Source organism: Oryza brachyantha, chromosome 8, assembly GCF_000231095.2.
Source record: "Oryza brachyantha chromosome 8, ObraRS2, whole genome shotgun sequence".
Classification (NCBI taxonomy): Eukaryota; Viridiplantae; Streptophyta; class Magnoliopsida; order Poales; family Poaceae; genus Oryza; species Oryza brachyantha.
Genome location: NC_023170.2, coordinates 2205060 through 2220151, shown reverse-complemented (window position 1 = coordinate 2220151; position 15092 = coordinate 2205060). Strand labels below are relative to the sequence as shown.

The 15092-nt window shown below is 39.3% G+C and overlaps 1 protein-coding gene across 1 annotated transcript; it reads left to right on the top strand.

Annotated features, from left to right (window-relative positions):
- Window positions 1–8710: 8710 nt before the first annotated feature.
- Window positions 8711–11846, top strand: LOC102722604. Its single transcript, XM_006659783.2, has 3 exons — window positions 8711–9291; window positions 9542–9765; window positions 10877–11846. The coding sequence occupies exons 1-3, from the start codon at window positions 8826–8828 to the stop codon at window positions 11531–11533; spliced, it is 1347 nt and encodes a 448-aa protein (XP_006659846.1). The 5' UTR covers window positions 8711–8825; the 3' UTR covers window positions 11534–11846.
- The last annotated feature ends 3246 nt before the right edge of the window (window positions 11847–15092 follow it).

Genomic DNA, 15092 nt, shown 5'->3' with positions numbered 1-15092 from the left:
AGATCTGTTGTGGCCTACTTGCTTGCATTTCCTACATCTAATGATTGTTCCAATCTTGCATAATGAAACTACCTATCTCTGGGCATAATGAAACTCGGGAAGCCATGGGAAGGAGCTGGCTCACATTCCAGGCAGGCATCAACTACCTACTACCTAGCTAGCATCAGGCCCGGCCCAACGGCTATACCCCATTTTATTTTTCCTTTCGATCATGCTTATGTGCTAAAATTTAAAATTTTATTATTAAATTTAGAGTAGATTTTAAATCTTTTATCGTAGCTTATATTTTAGCCTCGACTTTTAGATCACTGAAAACGTATATGTAAAAGTTTTATTTATAAATTATTTTTTATTTGTAAATTTTTTTATTGGATTTTTCTCCGAGAACAACTAACAATCACCCCTGGTTAATTAACAAGATCGCCGCCGGCGACCACAGCCAACGACTACTAGGTAGCTCAGCGGCGGCGCCGCCGCTGCAGCGACGGAAAGCTGCTTTACCTGCAAAGGTTTGGAAAATTTACAGCATGGTTTGTTTCGCTGCGAGTTAGTATAAATAAAACGGCTTATTAAAAAGTAAAACATAATTTAAGTAATTTTTTTTATATATCTGCGTTCTTACTGCAGTTTAAAAGTAAAGGTTGGAATATTATATAAAATGAAAAACCTAAAATTAAAGAATTTAATTTTTGACTTATAAGCGTAAACATAAACGAAAAATTGAAGCCCTCAACTACTTGTCTTTAAATATCATTTTTTAACAATGTTTCTATATATTATTTCATCAATTGTGCATTATAAGACTTCCTATCCTTGTATGGATGAATTTGTGAGGTAATGAATCTGACACATATATAAAACATATAAATTGTTATATGGAAGAATCTAGGTAAAATTAAAATAATCTTATAATATAAAAATGAGAAAGTAGTAACTGTTATTGGAGAGGGTGTTTCTTAACGATTTGTCACTTTGGTTGTTTGGCCTACCAGCTCGCACTTTCAACGTGCAAAAGTGATAAAAATGTCAATTTTACCTATTTATGAAGTCGCAGGTTATCGACCACTCTCTTCATTTAATATTATAACTTTTAACATTATATAAATTTATACATCGAACGATATATATGATTTATATATTTAGATGCATTAGCATCCATATAAATCTATTTAAAATTAAAAATATCTACCTTGTGAAACAAAAGCAAATCTATCTCTCTTTTGTGTTTTTGTTGGTCGTTGGAGGGCAGGCAAGCCAGATCCATAGCCGACGACAATAACAACTCTAACTCGAATTGTTAAGAACAACTCTCACTCGCAAATAACAATTCCGTAGGGGCAAATACGAAAAATAGGGATCTGAAAAGAGTGGAAAATTGTTAGGGGTGGTTGTTTGGCTTTTGTAGAAAAACTCAAATAATATATTTATAAATAAAAAATAATTTATAAATAAAAAATTTATATATGTGTTCCTGATGATCTAAAAGTCCACGGTGAAAACTGAACTGCGGTGAAAACCCCCCTAAAATCTACTCAGACTTAAGACTAAAAATTTAAATCTGGCCTTATAAGCGTGCGAAAATTTCTAGCAGGAGCCGATATTAAAAATAGGGATGACGCGTGCGCGTAGTTGATGGCAAACATGCATGGATAACGACACTATCAAACCGATCGAACCGAAAGGAAAAGGAAATTAAAAGTTGATAAAATATGATACGATGATATGATGCCAATATATACAACAATCTACAATGCCATTAATTCCTAGCTTCAATTTTGGACAACGTATGTCTGCTTGTTTCGTTTCTCATATGATGCATGCGTACGTACGTGCTTACGTATATATGGCCCATCCCTAGCTATATAATAAATCCAGCATCGACTTCTTGTTGTTGTTGGTTCTCGATCATGACGATTGAAACCACCAAATCTTCCCCCATCCTCCGATAGAATGTAAATGTATTTTGCCTACCGACCAAAGTAAACTTTTACAGAACTACATATTTAGAATGTGCTATTCCTAGGCCTTCCCTGTATATTGTTAAAAAAATGATGCTTCATTTGTAGTTTTGTGATCAAATATATATGATAGTTTTGAAATGCAATAGTTGTCTCACAAAGTTATCCCTAAATCTAGTTTTATATAACTAGTATGGCTTAAAGCTATGTCAAATAGGGATGACAACGGGACGGGTTGGACGGGAACGGACCCAAGCCTGACACCCGACTTCTATACCCGAACCCGAACCCGAATGGAGAAGCGGGTTAGACTTCATCCCTATATCCGACCCGACCGGGTGACCCGCTCACCCGCATTGCCAGTCGCCAGGTCACCGCCTTGCCGCCATCTCACCAAGCCGGTCACCGCCTAGCCGTCAAGCCAACGGCTACTCGCCGCCTTACCACGGGCTCACCATCCCGCGCCGCCTCACGGCCTCCCTCCCTCACTCGCCGCGTGTGTTGCCTGGAGAAGAGGGGCCGCCGCCCGCCACCTTGAGTCCACCGCCTCCGCCTGCCGCCTGCCGCCTTGAGTCTGGAGGAGGAAACCGAGAGAGAGAAGCTGCACCTGCAACTTGACATTTAGGGTTACTACTTTATATATTTGGGCTTAGGATTGGGATTTTGCACCTTCTATGGGTTGTAATTTAAGAGGTCATAGTCTAATATACCCCCTCAGGTCCTTGTGGGTCACTCACGGGTAGGATTCCATCCCCGCGCCCTCACCTGCCAAAAATGGGGCCCCAGACCCGGTTACCCATGGGTCAAAATTAAGACTCGTCCCCATACCTGTAGGGGCATGTACCCACCGGGGACCCGAACCAGTGGGTGAAATTACCATCCCTAATGTCAAAGTATCTGTAGTTCTTTTAAAAGAGTATGAAAATGGAGCATCGAGGCAATGTCATGTACTATATGAGTCGATTATACACTATAAGAGCATCTCCAACTGTCTCTCTAAATTCGAGTCTCCAAATGTCTACTTGGCCAACTCTCCATTTCATTTGCCAACCGCCTCTCCATCCATCATCTCTATTTTGAGTCTTTGACAATGGGACCCATATGTTAGCCTCTATACCCATTCTTCTTCCTCTTTCTCTCCCTCTTCCTCTCTCGAATCCACGCCGCTTGGTCGATTCCATGCGGGGGTGACTGTCTCAGCTAGGGGTGGGTAACAAGCCATCTCGGCTCGGATCAGGTCATTATCGTAACGACCTAAAAACCCAACTCGACTCAACTCATTGTAAAGCTTGAGATGGCTCATGAGCCAATGCATGCAAAGTTAACATAAATAATTTTTCAATAGGTTATACAAGCAAAATTCCAGTTCAAACATACAAATCATATGAAATTGTTTCTAAATATTAGAGTTTGAATCAACAAATCACATGATGAGCCTTAGTAGACCACATGATTAATTTAAACTATTTGATTGACTTAATTGATTTTGCATTCTTTAGCTAATTAACTACCCTTAAATTTTGTTCTGGGATGACATCCACTCAAGGTCATGGTTAGTTTTACCAGCACACACACCATTTTATTTTCTTGAGCTATTCCTCCGGATTCAATTCAATCTACATTCTAGCATTATTTTAGACATGTTTGCTTGTATAGCTTGTTAATTAATCAACTGACCTGCCTAAAAATTAGAAATCACAACATATGAAGTACTGAACACACAATTTATACATGCATTTTGGGGTGGAATCAATGAACAGCACTAAATCACATGTCTTTGGTATAGCTCGTTAAGGCTCGCGAGCAGCTCATGAGCCAGCTCGAACTGGCTCGTTATCTCTAACAAGCTAAAATGATAGCTCACCTCGTTAGGAAAATGAAACGAGCCGAATCGAGCCAAGCCGAGTTTATCATGAGTCGAGCGAGCTAACGAGTCACGAGCTTTCTGTCCACCCCTAGTTGCAGCTGGGGACGATAGTGGATGGCGGCGGTGGTCGTGTCTTGGGATGGCGCAGACGATGTCGTGGTCGCGGCTGGCTATGACGACGACGCAGAGGACGATGACGGTTGCGGCTGGGGATGACACGAACGATGGCGGCAGTCGCGGCTGGGGATGGTGCGGATGACGACGGCAGTCACGGCTAGCTCCACTGCCTTTCTCCTCCGTGTCATCACCGTTCACGAGTGGTGCCATCGCTGCCATCTTGCTCTAGCCGGGGGAGACCGAGAGAGAGATAGGGTAAGAGGGGGAGTGGTTGGGCCCACGAATAGCCAGACAGAGATATTCTCCAAGTTTGGTTAGTGAGGAGTGCGATTTGACCATCCGAATGCTTGGCTAACCGGATGAAGAGGTTGTTAGAGGATATTTGTTTTCTCATACTTACTAAAATTTAGTCTGGCCATCCATTTGGCCATTCTATTAGAGTTGCTCTAACACTTACCCAACATGTTACAATACTAGCACAAATTGGTCCCCACTCCATATTATTTTTATCTAGTAACTTACAAATGTTTAGCATTTAATACTATATGTCCATCCAAAAAATATAACAACAAATACAATTAGTAAGTAAATGTGCATTAAAATTATCATATGTATGTTTAGATGCAAGAGAGAAGAGACGAAAGTTATGGTGTAGATTTGAAGTCATATTCAGGACAGATTTCAAAAGTTTTTTTAGAGGTGGACCAGGTATTAATGATTTAGAATATATTTATACGTTTTGTATGATATGATATTAGATTGATTATAGATAACATGTTAATTTTTAGAGCTAGCAATTGACTACTATTAAACTTGTCTTTTAATACAAATTCAAAACAATTAAATGCAATCAACTTAAGTAAAGTGAAATGAAATTCTTACTTCAACAAACTTTAATGTATCTGCTACCTATTTTTACAAACCCCACTATGTTTCTTTTTGTCTACATCTATAAATTTCAATACATTTAAGGTTAAAAATAAAGTACATATATGTTTCTTTTATCTACTTTTATAAATTTCAATACATTTATGGTTAAAAATAAAGTCCATATAGGACACCAAGTTGGAGGGAAAAAGTTATTTTGAGGCGAAGGGATATTAACAATGGAATAGCTAAACACAATAGGAACCTACATATATATTATATATTAATAAAATTAAAAAAGACATTTTTATTTCTGGATCCAGAATTAATCAACCCGAGTATAATCAAGTGCCCACTATTAAAGAGTGCAAATATATTTATTTGTCCAATTGTATATAGGGAATATCTAGCTTAATTACTCACCGGCCACTGTTGATCGATATGATGCACGATTGAAAGTCAAGTGTGACGGTCGATAGATGTTACTATCAATATGGCCATCCAGAAGCTAAGCACACGCAATTAATCGATCGGTCGCGTTTACTTAGACCCTGTTCGGATGGTAGGGATTTTTTTTAAGTGCATGCCGTATCGAATGTTTGGATATTAATTAAAAGTATCAAATGTATATTATTAATAAAACCTACCACACACACGACTATTTCACGAGACGAATCAATTGAGCCTAATTAGTCCGGGATTAGCAAATATGATGCTACAGTAAATATTTGCTAATCATGGCTTAATTAGGCTTAAAAAATTGTTAATAAAATAGCATTTATTTATGCAATTAGTTTTATTATCAGTCTATATTTAATACTCCTAATTAACGTCCAAATATCCGATATGACAAGGCACCGAAAAAAAATCCCTGGATTCCACCTATTATTATATACACAATGCCGTGCTTCGCCACATGGATAAAAGAATCATTCCAGTTAAAGTACATTAAAATAATAACATATATATTTATCATGTACATTTAATGGACTTAGTCCTGTTCTCGTGCTTCGCCACATGGATAAAAAGAATAATTCCATATGAAATATATTAAAATAAATGACATATATATTTGACATGTATATATAGTTTAATGGACATAGAGTCCCATAAAAACATATACTCATATATATTTTAATAAATAATACCATACATAATAACAAATAAATTCATTGTATATATTATTATTATAGTTTGTTAAGCCATGGGTATTTTTTTGTGATGAATTGGTAAAGGTAAACATTTTATATTGAAACATTACACACAGTAGTAGTGAGATAATTTTTAAAGATATTAGTTTTGTAGTATTCTCTCGTAAAAGAAATTTGTTGTGTGTATATCATTTTCCTTAATCAGATTAGCTGCACATATTGGTTTTTGCTTGATTTTATCAAGAGAGTTACTAGTTGTTTCCTTCTGGTCACTGAATGAACGGATATCAAATGTTGATTCATATTTTTATTTTGGTTTTTGACATTTTTGTTCTTAGTAATTTTTTGGATTTTTTTTCATGTTTTGCCGCCGGTGATCGTTCCATGACCATTTTTGGAGAGCAAATTCTATCAATGAACTGGTTGCTAGTTTTTAGTCATAGAAGGACCTAAAGCATGCAGTGCAATGTTGACTGAACGATTGTTCCTTTTGATACATGTTTAATCATTCATCTTGTTAAAAAAATTTATGTAATTATTATTTATTTCAATATAATAGGATTTACTATTAAACATATTTTTAATAATATTGTAATTTGTATTTCTTCTATTTCCGCAGAACTTTTAAATAAAACAAATGATTAAATGTGAGTCTTTTTTTAAAAAAAAGGTGAAACCGAATTCTAGCACATTTTTTCTTGTTAATAGTAGTTCTACTTTTTTTAAAGAAATAAAGGTCCCCCATGTTATTGATTCTAGATTTGTATGGGATTTAAAAGAAAATAAATCTAAATGGCAGTAACAAACACACACACACACAGATATAGATATATATATATATATATATATATATATATATATATATATATATATATATATATATATATATATATATATATATATATATATATATATATATATATATATAAAAACAGCCTACGCACAAGGAGTCGACTCCCCGCCCGTCCTCCGTACGTGCTTCGCTTTCCGTCGCCCGCTGAGCCAGATCCGATTCGGGGGCGGACTGGATGCCGTCAGCAAGGACCTGGAAGCCGTAGAGGTCGGCGGCTCGATAGGAGGCGATGGCGGCAGTGTCCCATAGCCCCACGATGGCGACGCTCTCGGCGGTGGCCGCGGTGTCGTCGATGGCCTAACGGGCGACGTTGAGGGCCATGCCGTTGAGGAGCTCACACTGGGCGAGCGCCTGAGGGTGGGAGATGACGCGGGTGAGGATCTCCTTGTGGATCCTCGGGAGCGCGAGGAGGCAGTGGTGGACGGGGAGCTGGATCTCGCCGATGATGTGGAGGCGGTGACGGAGGAGGAGGTCGCAGTTGCGGTGGATGCTGCTACCGAGGGAGTTCTTGACGGGGAGGACGACACGGTCGGCGATCCAGAGCTTGACGGCCTAGATGGCGACCTCAAACTGGTCGTAGGGTACAACGTCGTAGCACGGGTAGGCCTTTGCCGCTGCCGCCGCCTCGCTGTAGGCCCTCGTGAGCTTCTCGCAGTCGACGGTGCCAGCGCCAACGCCGGCAAGGACGAGTGTGGTGTGCCTCGAGCTGTGGCACGCGTGCGCGGCCCCATCGCGCCGCTGCCGAGGAAAGGGAGCGTCGTCGTGTACTTGCCGCAGGGGCACCTTGAGAACCTCGGGGATGCCGCGTGGTCGACGTCAACCGTGTCTCTCTCCACCAGTTTTGCTGCTCAATGCTTCATTTTCCTCTCTCCATGGCTTTGTGTTCTATTGCAGTTGCGGCCGTTGACAAGGTCTGCCCGCAGCTCTCGCTTGTGCCGGAGAATAGCATTTGATTTTGATTTCGTTTTGGGTTCGCTATTTCTAGTCCGCTTCTGATGCCGACGCTGAGGAGGGGGACGCCATGAAGCAGCGCTTCGCGCGGATGCCGTACATGTTCTGCAAGACGGTCACGGCGTCCGACACCAACACGTACGGTGGCTTCTCCATGCCGAGGACTGCTTCCCACAACAACACCACTGGTTGGTGCATTCGAGAAAGAAAGCTCCACCTTTTTACGGCAAAAGACTTGATCTTTTTTGGGTTTGTTCATTGATGAATCCGTTGGTTTCGCGCTCGCACGATTACAGCCAGCAGCGGTCGTCACAGGAGCTTGTTGCGAAGGATTTGCACGGCACTGCCCTTTTATTAGTTTTGCAGCAAAGATTTTGCTTACTTTTTTTTGTTTTTGTTTAGATTAGTTAATCTTTTTTTAAAGATTAAAGGGGTGAAGTAAACCTGTTTTTTATTTTATTGGAAACGAGCACCATCTTCCTCCGTGCGAAGAAAACGAGGAAATAAATTAATCAAATTACGAGAAGCATTCTCTCTTTTATAATAATAATAATAATAATAATAATAATAATAATAATAATAATAATAATAATAATAATAATAATAACAACAACAACAACATATGCTATTGTAATCAATTGTTGCTACATATAGTGTTTTTCTCCACGCATAATATTTTAAATCTTTTATTTTGTTTGTATCAAATAAAAATCAAAAGAAATAAGAATTAGAGAGACTTAGTTAAAAATGACATAACGAGTTTTAGTACACGCATCTCAAATTAGTTGCACGTTGACAATAATTTACTATTCCTGACACGACACATGATTGTTTTTAAAATTTATTTTAATTTAGATAATTAAATTTAACTGTCCCGGTAGAACGCGGGGGCATTTTTCTATAGTATATAACTTGGCACCATTGGACGGTAACGAAAGAAAAGAAGGAAAAATTCATCTCCAACTGACGGACTCGACCCAACGGGCGGAGCGGAGAGACGAGAGGGAGCAGATCTAGGGTTTCGGAAGGGCGAGGATTTCCGGTGGCCGTGCCCTCGCAGGATGGAGACGGTGGCGGATGCGGAGCGGAAGAGCGACCGCGATGGCAGGGGTTCGTCGGGGGCGATGGCGCGGCGGCGGAATCGTCGCAGGAAGCGGGGAGGAGGAGCTGTGCTCGGGAAGCGGCGGGAGACGAGCGAACCCCAAGCCGCTGTAGAGGAGAAACAGGTGCCTGTGGTGGAGGACGGGTGCACTACGGCTGGCATGGAGAGAGACGAGGTTTTTCTTCGATTCTTCATCGGTCTGAGCGCGGAGGAGTACGCCGCATCCAAGGCCGCCTCGAAACCAAACAAGAGGGAAGAAACCTCGGAGGAGTGGGAGGCGAGGGTCCGGAAGAGGTTGGAGGAGCAGGAGAAGGCGTACCGAGAGGAGATGGGAGGCGAGGACGACGAATCCTGGGCCGCTATCCAGTATCGCCAATTCTGGAATGAGGTCTACTCCACCCACCATGGTTCATACCAGGACACCAGTCAGTAACTTCCCATTCATCATCTCACCTCCTACTGTATGCTAGCTTCAGATTTTGTACTCATTTGCTAATGTATGTATGTTTCTAATTCCTACTACCATCCATCAATTGTTACAATAGTACTTGAGATACTACAATCCCTGCACTTGCTAGTTAAATGTCACTCACTCACTATTTAATTGCTATTACTGCTGCAATCCGATTTGATATTTAACTACTTCTGTTCAATTTCGTTTACAACTTTTTGCAGCGAGGATCCCCGCCATGCGTTTCACCCATAAGCCTGCACTGGGTGACACTGCTGGTACTTCGGATACGCTACAGATCTTCTCAGTCAAGGTTGCAGCAACAAGTGGAGGCTTACAATGGCCGCTTGATGTGTTTGGTATGGTTTCCATGCGTGACAGTGTTGATCGTAATCGGAATGTTCTCTTCCACCGCACAAGGGACAACTGCCAAACCCTCACTGAACAGGTTTGTGGCCTTTTTTATGGCACATTCGTTGATTTGTTTGTCTCCTGCTTCCTGCCTAATATTATTACCTAAACATGCAGCTGTGCACCTTTTGTAATTTTCATTACCGTCCACGTGCAGGCATACATATAGCATGTAGTCTTTGCGCCAATAATTTCTTTGTGCCCTTTTCAATTCTGTCAATGACCTCACTTAATAACGTTATGGAAAAATATCCTGTTATGCACGGTGATCAGATAGAATTGCTTCCTGAGAATTTAATTGTTTTTTGCATGCAGTACAATCATGTAGACAGACAGCTCAACCTAAGTGCAAACAACCAATGAGAAGGCATATAAAAAAAAAAAAAACCAGTCATATTTCGGTCCGTTCAATAATAAAACAACATATGTGTGGCTTCACTAATTACTAATTTAGTCTTAAAAAACTATTACTTAATCCAAACTAGAGCACGTATGTTGGAAAAAACTGTTATTGACACAACATATGTGAGGCTTGACTAATTACTAATCCAGTCTTTAAAACTAGTAATTAATTCAAACTAAAGCACATATGTTCGACACAAGCATTATTGGTTCAACACATTGACTGAAGTTTTTGAAATGAAATAGCTTATTACCTTTGTAATATTGTTGGTATTTAGGAGCAGATCACGACATCAGGTATTATTGGTTTTCAACTGCCACGCTGCCTTACAAACTCTGGGCTTTATATATGTATATACTTACCGCAACACTTTGATAAACTTCTTCAGTCTACAATACGTACTATGTTTTAAACTATTGCCGTATAATGGTTGTGTTTGGTAGTTTATGGTGTTTTATTCTTCTGAATTCAGGCCTAAAATATTTTAACCTAGTTTGCACAGCATTGGCCGACAGGTATTCAAATTAGGCACCCCTAATTGCTCTTGATTATATGTACACAAGAAAAGTCCTATTCTTTTTGTCACTAGTGCATTCAGCTAATTTGTTTCTTCCCCAGGTTACTATGTTTATGCAATGCAATTTCTGTTTTTTACATTGTGCTTGTATGGATTATGCTCCTCATATTTACGTCGTCTTCTACTCCATTGTCACGACTATTCATTTGTGATATTTCTTGCATGTAGGAACACAATTTAGTACTGGTAGGCCCCACCCGTGCTATTGTGTTGTCAATGCCAGAACCTGTCATCATCGATGTTGAACTGAAAGTGAAGGGTACTACTGAATCTGAGGATAAATATTTGAGCCTTCTAGCTGTGCCACTCTTATGTGATGATAAGTATTATTCACGTGTGCTTAAGTCTGGTTCTTACACTAGCAAGCTAAGCACATTGGCGTTTAGACTTGGCTATATTGTTTCATCTGTGGAGGCAACAATATCTGTGCGAGTCATTCATGGATCATGGCCTGATGGTTTTCACGGTCAAATTGCCGCCTTTACCACTTGTATATGTTTCAAGCATTTGGTCAGTGATGACATTGTAGCCAATATTGATCACGAGAAAATTGTCCTGCTTGATTTTAGAGGTAAGAAAGCTGTTAGTGATGGGAAGGTTGAGCTTTCACGGCATGTTGTTTCTGTTGAAAAGAGGGGAGAGCTGAAAGTTTCTGTCAAAGCATGGGAAGTTGATAATAATGTCGTGGAAAAAGTGACGGTTTTCACACCGTTAGAAGCTGGTATAAGCAATGGAGAGCTGGACATTGGCTTCTGTAAGCTGCAAGTCAGTGTCGCCTGGTCGCTCATTTCGCAGGATCCTGTTTTTGCTGATTCGGAACTGTAGCTGCAAGTTTGGATGCCAGGCATCAGGTGGTGATAACAACGTTGTGAAAGATGAACTGGTTCTAATGTATGGTATATGGTAGATGCAGGCTTTGGTTAGATTGTGGCCAATGTTATAATTATACGGCACATTGATGCATTATTAATAGTCTTGGAATTCGTGTCTTGGTTAGCTCGTTAAACTTTTAATATTAGATCATACCATTGCATATGTTCTTTTGTTAAGATGAATGAAGATAAAAGATTAAAGGACAATGCCCTCCTCTTGTCCTTTCCATCTGAAGGGCTTGATGGATGGTCACCATTACTTGCTTTTGGAGATCCTTGCCTCTATTTTGAATCCAGAACTACTTCATAATATGACTCTTATATCATGGTGACTCGTGAATTCTGCAACACAGATTTTCAGGTTGCTTGTACAGCGAGTGCAACTTGACTGAAAAGCAAATTGTGCTTATGACAATGCTATGATATGCATTGTTAAGGTGTGCTAGTTTGTGAAGAAGGTGTTTATGGATCTTGTAGGAAAGCAAAACAGCAACAACTGTTCACTGTTACTGCAATTTGGTTTTCAGTTTATTCAAGTTATTTTGGAGGAATTCGATTATTGTCTACTGTCTTCTGGAACCTATTTGATAGGTGTAACGAACTCGGATTTCTTAAAATTTCTGAAGAATTTTTTTTGCGAGTTTTATTTTTGCTCTTAATTTTATTACTAACTAAACTTCTTTAAAAGATCTATTATCTTAAAGCTTTATTATTTTAAAAGGCTTTACTTCAAAAATTAGTTTTAATTTTAAATTTTGTCGGACCCACGTTCAATCATCTATCACCATCTTCCTTTGAATAAATTTCCAATTTATTTCATCCTTCACAAAAGTCTATAAATCCTATTTAGGAAAAGAAGAGAAGAAAATGACATGTGGGCCCCACCTGAAAGTAAATTTTTATTTCCTATTTTAGTCCAAATTTCCCAATGTTATATTAATAGCATTTTTACCTTTTTAAGTATAAACCTTAATAATTCTATTTCCAAAATCTTCCGAATTTAAACTTTTTATTTCAAATCCAACTTAAATAAAACATATTTTAAAACTAATCTCTTTGTTACCTATACTCTTTTACTTTAAACTATCTTATTCTCTAAATATTTTAAAATCTTTTTACTACTTATTTAACCTCTTTTACTTTCCTTCTTTTAAAACTTTCATTTAAAAATTTAGATTTATTTATTCTCTCTTCTTGTTATTGGGTTATCGCTTATTTATAATATATTCTTTTAGCCATCTATTTACTATCTTTTCATCCTAATCCACTAAATAGCCGCTGGAACTTTACGACCTTTATAGCGATGATCACGCGGTTCACGAACTCGGACATCAACAAATTAGCCGTAAATCTGGTATAACCTAACCCTAAGGCTGAATAATTGTTTCTCCATAGCCCACGCTTGTTGGAATTCAATTATTTCTTCATTCTCCACGACACACGATATGTATAAACCCAACCACTCTATCACTATCCACAGTCATAGAATAATCTTCTTATTATTTAAACTCCCACTAGCCTTCCAATTTCCGACCGTCATACTGCACAACTACTACATTAACCCGAAAATACAAATACCTACACCTATAACTCTACTAAAATAAACCTGATAAACCCGACCCTATCTAAAGTCATTGTCACACCCCAAGGTTCTATCCCAAGCCAAATTCAATAAAAGAAAATGTTAAATAATAATTGGCTTAATTAAACTTAGGAGAAATACCCTCTAAAGAGCTAATTTAATTTAATTAGATCGAAGTCCGCGAAATCATTAACTGGATTTTAAGTTAAAATTCAAATTATAAAACTTGCCCTAAAATTTAATTTAAAAATTGGTAAGATGAGGTTTTTCCTCTTTTTTCCTTTTCCTTTTTCCTTTCCTTTTTCCTGGTTTCCCAGGTTTGTGCCGCAACCCCAACTCCCCTTTCTTTTCTTCCTTTCCCTCCCTTTCCTTCCCTCTCAGGCTGGCCCAAGCCACCGTGGCCTAGCTCGGCCTCCCCTTCCCCCTCCCCCGCGTGCGCCCTCGCCCTCCCGCCACTAGGCCGTCGGCACAGTCCACCTCCCCCTCCGCCCGTGAGCCACCGACAGGCGGGGCCCGCTTGTCAGTCGCCCCTCCCCCGCGTCTGGCTCGGCCTCGCCGCTGATGCCACTGTCCACCGCCGATTGCGCCGCTTTCCTTCCTCGCACGGTCATGGGCCCACGGTCATGGGCGGACTCTCAGATTCACTGTGATTAGTCGAACCTTTAATAACCTGAGTAAACTGGTTTTCGCTTGGGGCGACTGCAACATGGTGTAACATTGAGTTGTTGTTGGGCCTATTGCAACGTGGTGTAACGTTGAACAGTACGGGGAAGTTTTATTTAAATGCTTTATGTAAATGTTTTACTTATTTACTTAAATTATGTCTTTTATCCCTGTTTTTACTCAATTGCTGCTTTGGTGCAACTAACCTCGGCCTACCCTTGTGTTTACTTGCATTCATTTATTACTTCCTTTTCGTGTTTCTTGTTGAGTACATGGTTGTACTCAGCCTTGCGTTTTTCCCCTTCAGAAGTTGAGTTCTATTCTGATGAAGGTGATCCTGCGGTTTGAGGCTTGTGCACCGTCAAGGTGCTGCCTATGGATGGAGCCACGCTACGCCGAAGCTAGAAGTCCTTTGTTGTACTTTCCGCTGCATACTGCTAGACTTTAATTGTCATTTAATGATGTTCTTGAGAACGATGGTGATGTAATCAACTTTGTCTATTGGTGTACCCCGGCTGGTCCTGGACAGGGATTTAATACATAATAAAGTTCGGAAATTCGTGTGAATTTCTGGGCGTGACGGTCATCCACTTCTTCCAATTTCCAAACTCCAAACCCTAGAAATCAATATCTCTTCTATTTTAATGTTGACTTTGGCTTTTAATTTATTTTTCTTTTATACTTTTAGTTATAGCTTCCTAAAACTTTGTTTGTTATCAATTTTATTTGTGCATTGGAGATTGGAATAGATGTGGACCATATCGACTTCAATTGAAACTACGAGATATGTGAAGGAAAAGGCAAGATATAATAAAATTTTGTCATATAGAAACCCTTAGGTTTATACATTTATAACATTTACTTTATGTTTTATAATTTGATCTACTTTCTTGCATTATCACCTAGTACATAGGTACAACAAATACTAAAGTTTTGCTCATATAGAAACCCATAATCTATAGTTCATGCATTATAGGTTTTTAGTAAATGCTTTTCATATAAAAGCATTTATGCATTGCATGTAGCTCATATCTCAGAATAATATTGTGGCAGATAATTAATAGGCTAAGAATGAGGTGGTTGATGCTGTGGTACAAAATTGCGAAGCGTTTGGGTGAGCAAACTATGCCTCACTTAAAATCATCTATAGCATAAGTGCCCATGATGTACTCTATCAATTCTTCTGTTATCCATTTTTTGCTTTCCTATTGCATGGAAAGAAATCTACTCTTTGTGATGCTGAAAGTTCTTCTGTGTCATACCGCTG

Excerpts from the sequence above, each read along its gene's own strand:
- LOC102722604 (XM_006659783.2), top strand. The coding sequence starts at position 8,826 with ATGGAGACGGTGGCGGATGCGGAGCGGAAGAGCGACCGCGATGGCAGG. Across the intron at positions 9,292-9,541 it reads TGGTTCATACCAGGACACCA|CGAGGATCCCCGCCATGCGT; the intron begins GTCAGTAACTTC and ends AACTTTTTGCAG. Across the intron at positions 9,766-10,876 it reads GCCAAACCCTCACTGAACAG|GAACACAATTTAGTACTGGT; the intron begins GTTTGTGGCCTT and ends TCTTGCATGTAG.